The sequence below is a fragment of the Gekko japonicus genome, unplaced genomic scaffold (genome assembly GCF_001447785.1).
Source record: "Gekko japonicus isolate JY-2015 unplaced genomic scaffold, Gekko_japonicus_V1.1 scaffold32, whole genome shotgun sequence".
NCBI lineage: Eukaryota > Metazoa > Chordata > Lepidosauria > Squamata > Gekkonidae > Gekko > Gekko japonicus.
In genome coordinates this window covers 351,416-359,795 of record NW_015167527.1, presented here as the reverse complement: position 1 = coordinate 359,795, position 8,380 = coordinate 351,416, and the positions used below count along the sequence as shown (strand labels likewise).

Below are 8,380 nucleotides of genomic sequence, written 5' to 3'. Positions count from 1 at the left end.
CCAAGAGTAGGAGATCAATACATCAGCTTAACTCGATGTTACTTTTAAAAAGCTAATAAAACAATGAACACAGTCGGCTATGCTAGGTTAATTATCTTTTAACTATTCATTTAACTGCTTAAAGAAACCCCCAGAGCATCCCAAAGTTATTTCAGAGTTTTCAGGCACAAATCAGAGTCCTTCAGCCACTATTTTTTCTTCTCTTTTCTAATCCTCAATTTATATGAACTTTGGGGGGCTGCCGCCCCCTTTTCAGAGGGTGAGCCCTCGTCCGAGCCTAACTCGCCATCAGATTTGCTTCCTTCTCATCCTCAGCTGGTTCCCTGAGCTGTGTTCGCAGAAAATCATGTGCCTTAAGAATAGAGTCAATCTTTTCTTTTTTGTCGTGAAGTTTGAAAATGACGCCTTCTGGAATTAACCATCTGTAACTGGTGCCATTTGTTTGGAAAAAATAGGATTAGTTCTTTATAATTCTTTCTCTTCTGTTTTATGTCAAATGGGATGTCTTTTAAAATCCTGATGTTGTTGTCCCCAATTTTCAAGGGAGTTCCCATAGTTGCTTTCAAAATAGAGTCTCTCACATGTCTCTTCAAGAATCTGACTACTATTTCCCCAGGCAGATTATTTTTCTTGATGTATGAGGAACAGGACCTATAGACCACATCCATCTTGGTGTAGAGGTATTCCGCTGTCAAATCTGTCATTGGGGCTATTGCTTCACTCAGCCGTTGCTTCAGATTCTCTCCTTTAATTTCCGGGACCCCTTGAAACTGTAGGACCAAATTGGCTTTCTCTATTTGCAACTGCAATAGTTGTGACTCTTCCATGGCTTGCTTCATTTCCAGCTTTTGCACCTTTTTCTTAACTTTTTTAGTATTGGCGTCCATTTCCTTCACCTTCTCCCCCATTTGGTCTTGTGCTTTTAAGGATTGGGTCAATTGTAGCTGCTGTGAAGCCAAACTCTGGCCAATTATTGACAGTTGTTGCTTGATATTAGTCATCTCATCCAGCAGAGGGTGCAAGGAATCTGCCAACATTTTTGAAAGCTCAGTGGTGTCTTCCGTTCAAGGACAACCCACTAGTTTAGCTTTCAAAAGTTTTTCTTTCTCCGGTTTCTTCCCCGCCATCTTTTTGGATTTGTTTACTTATCAAAAAGTTGCTAAAGTCTCTGATATTCGCCCAAATGCTTGTCTGCGCTCTGGTAAGTCTCTGAAAACAGTTTCAAATGTGCTTATTTTTCAACTCCCCCCTCTTTATTCCATGTTTTCGTTCATGCGTTTGGGAGGGGCCCCTCCCCTGCTCGCTTCCCGTCTCTCTTTAAGGGGGGCAGCTTTCTTTTTAAATCTTCATGCTCGCTTCAACCCGACTCACAGTTCATTGTTGGCCAACCGGCCCCGCTTGGTATCGGTTTTTTTCGCCCAATCTCCAATGCTTGTCCCGGTCAGCAGTACTCATACCATACGGTCACTCAGCAGCAGGACATTCGAGGCGGAGGAGCACCTCAATTATCTGGCATCGCGCCATCGAAGAGGTCGCCCCTCAAAAGCCCCCTGGCTAGGAGCCTTTTACCAAGGCTCCAGGGGGGTCACGACCCGTCGCACCCCCTCCTACACACTGGTGTGCAGTTCGTATCCCCGGGGCATCCGGGAGATGCGACTGCCTGCATGTCGCCATAGACCGGAAGTCCGACAAATAAATATCATTATAAATATCTGCTTTTACTGCTTTTGTTATTATTTTTGGCAGTCTCATTTAATGTTAACCAAAAGCAAATTTGCATATTTCCCAGTAATAACATGTAATATTTGTTCATGTCTTGCGGCTCTCAAACATCTGACGTTTATTCTATGTGGCTCTTATGTTAAGCAACTTTGGCCACCCCTGCTCTATAACATAGAAAAAAACAAAATATAGTACAAAGCCTCTTCAAACATAGTTGTGTGTGCCAAAAACATGTATTTTGGTTACTGCAGCACACAAGGGGCAAACTTAGAAAAGGTTTGTTTTTAATTATTTTTAAAGGGTTTGTTTTTAATTACTATTTTTTTCTGTGTTGCTACTCAGGAGTGTACTTTTCTTGGGATCCTCCAGTTTTGAGTTTGCAAGAAGTGTATCCCCATGGGGCTTTAAAAAAATGCATGTGTGAACTGGGGAATATCATATTACCTTTTCTCCTTGGGTTCTGCTCCTTGAAGTTTCATAGAAGATCATTGAAGCACAAATCAAAGAGTAAAGAGAGAATAAATCCCAATTGAGATGGAGCTCATGGAATCTCCTTAGCCTTAATATGAAGCTTGATGTGGCACATCAAAGGCAGTTTTACATATTTTTGCATCCCTTGTGGTCCCCAAACTTTCAAGAGGGTTAAGAGACTACAGTAGAGACATCTTCCAGATGTGTCACAGGATTGCACCAGCTTTTAATAGGGTAACAAAGAACTGACTACACTCCATATTAAAGGGGTATTTTAAAACTAGTGAACCTAGGGTGCGATCACACACAGAATTAGCCGCGCCATAGGTGCGAATGCCAGGCAGATTTTAAGGGCACGATCACACGAGAACATCTGCCAGGCGTCCTGCACCCATTGGCAACCCGTTTTGCTCCACCGCAGAAGCGGAGTAAAAACACTTTGGAAAATCCAGTAGCAAACGATTTGTTATGGGCCAGGAACAGACTTTCCCCTGTGTGATCGCGCCAGCGCACTCTCATGGCGTCGGGATGGCCTGATCGGGCCATCCCAACTCCATGCCATTGTTCCCCCCCCCCGTTTCAGTGTGTGCATTATCACACACTGCATAAGGAACACTTAGTGCAGAGATGCGATTCATCGATCCCCTGTTGAAGCGCAATGGAAACACGAGGCAAAAAACCCACACCTGATTCACCTGCGGGTGCGTCTGATCACGCAATGGCGGGCTGCCCCCGCAGCTCCCAGGGACTGTGTGATCGCACAACCACGGGTCAAATTGCAACGGAGCAAACAGCCTCGCTCCCCCCCCCCACGTTATCTCACGTGTGTGACTGCAACCCTATTGTGATAAAGGAAATTGAAAGTAAGACTACATATTGGGGTAGTCTTACTTTCCATGGGCACAAGGACTTCTACCCACAAAGTATGACTTTCAGGGCCCTCTGGCAGCCCAAAATATTCTCCAAAATCCTTTTCCCAGGGTTCACCTCTCCCCCAGGTGGAGGTTTCAGGAGGCATTTTGGGCTGCCACAGGTGGAGGGAATTGCAAAAATTGTGCTCTGTGGGTGAAAGTCGTTGCACCTATGGAAACACTGTGATGTATCCAATCTGTTACATGTAGACACATATATTAAAAATCCTAGTGGCCGCTTCTTAGTTTGGATTTTTTTTTTTAAGTAGCAGTAGGGAAGGGGTGCTTAAACTTTCCCCCACAGGCAGCTTTTCTGTTGCAGCTCCATGCCTCTGCAGCTTCTTTTCAGATCACCCCCTCCCCAAACTGTTTTTCCTGAGAAGCAGCAGCTGTCAGGATTTCTTTCCACACTTTTGTGTTTAACGGGTCATTTGGCTTTCAGAGCTTATCCACACTGTGGGAAGAAATATCAAATAAAAATTTTAGGGCAGGGATGGCAACACAGTTTAGTAGACATTATTCATCCCATTGCTGCCTGCATCACACGCGCACACACACAAACACGCACACTAGTCAGTCTTGATTTGGGAAGAGCAGGTATGTTATTTCTGACCCAGCAGAATTTAAAAGAACTGTCTTAGGGTGCAACTTAGGATGACAGCAGCTGGACTCAACTTGGAACTTCAGTAGGAGAGAAAACGGCTAAAGACCAGATGGATATGGGAGGGGTCAGTTCCTGTTTAGTGATAGCAGGCCAAACTGAGAGAGTGGAGATTTCTGTGTGACTTACCGTAATTCCATGTCATGACAAGCTGTGCTACAAGACTACAGTGTCGTAACAGTGCTGTTCTACCTGCAGAAATACCAAACGTACAGCGGAAGTGTGGATGGATGAGTACAAGCAGTACTACTATGAGGCCCGTCCATCTGCCATTGGAAAGTCATTTGGAAGGTAAGTGTCCCAAACCAGGCGGTGGGCGTTCTTGCGAGCCACTGCGGAAAGCCAGTGTGGCGTAATGGTCAGAGTGTCAGACTGGGATCTGGGAGACTTGTACAAATCCTTGCTATTCCATGAAGCTCACTGGGTGACCTTGGGCCATTGACTTTGTTTCAGCCTAACCTATCTTGCAGGGTTGTTGTGAAGATAATGGGAAAGGCAGAACAATGTATGCTGAGCTTTGTGGAGGAAAAGTCAGATAAAGCAATGTATGCCGCTCTGAGCTTTGTGGAGGAAAAGTCAGATAAAAATATACTAGATGAATGATGGCGGGTCGACAACTTAGACTGCCTCTTACTCCTGGAAAACGGTGGATTTATTATATGTTTGCTTTCAATCTGAGTTATTTTTTAAAAGAAAGCCACATCCTACTCTTTCCTGTTGGGTTTTTTGGTAACCTGAGGTTTTTTAATGTTTGTGTTCTTAAATCTGTCGGTTTGTTTTTCATCTGTAATGAACTTTTGTTTTATGTCCCTACAATTTTTTGTTGCACTGTTGGCTTCCTTGAGTCCAACAAAATAAAGCAGGATAGAAATATTTTAAATAAATGGACAAACTTTGGGTGAGTTTACAGTGACAAAGGAATGGATTCTACAAACCAAAAGTGGAAGGTGCTTGTGGTGGCAGATGTTTTCCTGCCCTCTTTCCTCCTGTAGCACCTCAACAGACAATGCTGGGAGTATGGGGTCAGGTGGGCCTCATGCCCAAAACGACAGGAGTCCCTGTGGGTGAAAGTATCCTTCTCCCTCTTGCACCAATGGGAAGCTTGCTCTGCTGGGTTCCTCCCCCAATGGCAGGAAAGGGGTGGAGGCAATTCTGCCAAATTATTGCAGCCTTCTGTACCTCACAACGTGTCATCCAGGAGGCTTTCTCAACCTTCAGCATTGCCATTTCTGGGGTCTTAGGAAGCTGCTGGAGGAAGGTGGCAAGAAACACCTCTGTGAATGACTTACGTTCTCAGTTCTCACTGGGTTGGATCCTGTGACTATGTTGCCATTACTGGTAGAACCAGTCTTTGGTACAGGAAGCCCTCTGCCAGTGAAACACACCTTTCGTGTCAGAGCAAGGAGCCCTCTGGTGACAGGAGGTGGTGCCATTAGAGGAGCGCAAGATCCAACACATTGTGTTTCCTCATCCTTTTTGCAGTTGGTTGTCTGAGTTTGATAGCACACAGCTCTGTGTTCTGCTCTTGAATTATCACCTTCTCTGAATGGATGGGAGCACACATGCCTTGATGTGGGGTGGGAGGGGTTGAACACTGTAGAGCTCATAATGCTCCCTTACGGGCAAAAAAGGAAAAGACCAAATGGCAGAACACAGCAATTCAAAAACAGCAGTAGCTCCCCTGAGACAACAGAGACATCAAGCACAGCATTCGCCCTCCTAAGAGATTAATGTGAAGTTAACAAACAGGAACTTCTAACAGCTGTCCTTCCCCCAATTATCTATGGTAGAGCAAAACAAACTTCACCCTCGTTTTGGGAACAGACTGCATTTTGCCTTTTTATCTCCGGTAAGGATATGTACATAAACCTGCTGTATACTGAATCTATCAAGGTCTATAAAGGGCAGCATTGTCTACTCTTAATGGCAGCAGCTCTCCAAGTTTTCAACCTGAGGTTCATATCGAGGATTGAATCTTAAACCCTCAGCATGCAAAGCAGATGCTCTACTATCGAGGATTGAATCTTGGACCTTCAGCATGCAAATGAATGTGTACACCTATTGAAAGGCTTTTATAAAGTGAAATGGTCGCAAACGAATGTTTACACCAATTGAAAGGCTTTTATAAAGTGAAATGGTTTATGGACACTTGTTGGCAAAGCATTCACTTGGACCAGCAACCAAGCAGGCAGGAATGTCACCTGAAGGATAATTCAACCTCACAGCCTTCTCCTACCATCTCCTTTGTTCTCAGAGCATCTTGGTAACTGTCAGCCATGCCTGAACACACGTCATGCTTGTCTCACTAATCTTTTCGAGTTCTTCGAGAGGGTGAACAAACATGTGAACAAGGGTGATCCAGTAGATGTTGTTTACCTAGACCTCTAGAAAACATTTGATAAATTTCCTCATCAAAGGCTCCTAAGTAAACTCAGCAGTCATGGAATAAGAAAACAAATCCTCTTCAGAAACTGGTTAATTAATAGAAAACAGCAAGTGAGTATAAATGGGCAGTTTTCACAGTGGAAGGTGGTAAGCAGTGGGATACCGCAGGCTCGGTACTAGATCTGGTGCTTTTTAACTTGTTCATTAATGATTTGGAGTTGTGAGTAAGCAGTGAAGTGGCTAAGTTTGCAGATGCCACTAAGTTGTTGAGGTCGGTGAGAACCACGGAGGATTGTGAGGTGGTCCAGAGGGATCTGTTGAGGCTGGGAGAGTGGGTGTCAGCGTGGCAAATGAGGTTCAACGTGGGCAAGTGCAAAGTAATACACATTGGAGCAAAAAGTCCTAACTATAACTAAACGTTTGCTGTTTAAGACTCTGGTTGCAAAAACAGTAAGAAGTAATAAATAAATAAATAAATGTTGATGGGGTCCAAACTGGCAGTAACTGACCAGGAGAGCGATCTTGGAGTCGTGGTAGATATCTCACTAAAGATGTCTACTCAGTGCATGACTGCAATAAAGAAGGCAAATGCTGTGCTGGGGATTATTAGGAAGGGGATTGAAAGCAAATCAGCCAGTATCATAATGCCCCTGTATAAATCAATGGTGCAACCTCATTTGGAATACGGTGTTAAGTTATGGTTACTGTACCTTAAAAAAGATATTATAGCATTGGAAAAAGTGCAGAAAAGGGCAACTAAAATGATTAAGGGGATGGAACACCTTCCTATGAAAAAAGGTTAAAGAGGTTATGGTTCTTTACCTTGAAGAAATGATGATTGAGGGGTGATATGACAGAAGTTTACAGAATTATGCATGGGATAAAGGTAGAGAAAAAAGTACTTTTCTCCCTTTCTCACAATACAATAACTTGTGTGCACATCATGAAATTAATAAGCAGCAGGGCTATTTTTGGGCAGGAACGCACAGGAACAGAGTTCCGACTGGCTTCCGAGTTGGCTACGCCTACAGCCTCCCCTCCCCTCGGGTTCCCCAGGCGCCTCGCAAGCTGCGGGGCACCTGGGGAAGCCAATCCAATCCAGGGAGGGAAGGCAGTTTAAACTGCCTCTCCTCCTTGGGTTCCCCAGGCGCCCAGTAAGTCGCGGGTCACCTGGGGAAGCCGATCCTGGGAGGGAGCTGTGCTGTCAGGGGTGTGGCCTAATATGCTAATGAATTTCTGCTGTTGGGTGTGGCCTATTATGCTAATAAGTTCCTGCTGGGCTTTTTCTACAAAAAAACCCCTGATAAGCAGTAAGCTTAGAACAGATAAAAGGAAGTACTTCTTCACCCAAAGAGTAATTAACATGGAATTCATTCTCACAGGAAGTGGTGGCGGCTACAAGCATAGACAGCTTCAAGAGGGGATTGGAAAAACATATGGAGCATTGGTCCATGAGTGGCTGTTAGCCACAATGTATTAATGGAACACTCTGTGTGAGGCAGTGATGCTCTGTATTCTTAGTGCTTGGGGGGCAACAGTGGGAGGGCTTCTAGAGTTCTGGCCCAACTGGTGGACCTCCTAATGGCACCTGTGTTTTGGCCACTGTGTAACACAGAGTATCGGACTGAATGGGCCATTGGCCTGATCCAGCATGGCTTCTCTTGTGTTCTTAAGAACTTGTGCCATTTTATTTTATTCATTTTTGCTGTGTGCCTAGAGAAGAACCTCATACAGTTTGAACCCTTGCAACTCTTCAACAACTAGTCAGTCCAATAAAATACATATCTTTATATATTATAGTTTTCTCATTAATGGTGCTTCCATAAGACCACATCCAATCCTCCACACTGATGTTTGTCTATTTTGTAGTGGCTAAAGGCAGCAAGTATGTGGGCAACTGGTGATTGTTTGATGGTTGTTTGGCTATAATTGCTTCCAGTTGTAACCACAATGAACCTGGCCAAAGAGGCAGTCTCCTAATTTGGTGGAGGAATTAGCTTTAAGGTGACAGGGTGAGAGGGGGTAACTGGGATTCTCCACCTATGTTTATGAGGATTTTCCCCTCAAGAGAACTCTCCAAATAAACCTGGCAAATATTCTACAGGTAAGATTTTTATTCAAAAGAAATAGAAATTAGCAAAACACATACCCAAACAAACTTAAAACACACACAAGCTAGCTAAGAGGAAATTAGGGAGGAGAGGGGAAAACAATTTCAGGAAAGGCTATA

At 44.2% G+C, this 8,380-nt stretch overlaps 1 protein-coding gene across 1 annotated transcript in view; it reads left to right on the top strand.

The window, feature by feature from the left end:
* GALNT16 (polypeptide N-acetylgalactosaminyltransferase 16) overlaps positions 1 to 8,380 on the top strand; it is a 222,629-nt gene that overhangs the window by 188,945 nt on the left and 25,304 nt on the right. The window contains exon 11 of the mRNA XM_015413290.1: positions 3,964 to 4,056. Coding sequence (XP_015268776.1) covers positions 3,964 to 4,056 — 93 coding nt within the window. The remainder of the gene's footprint in view (positions 1 to 3,963; positions 4,057 to 8,380) is intronic.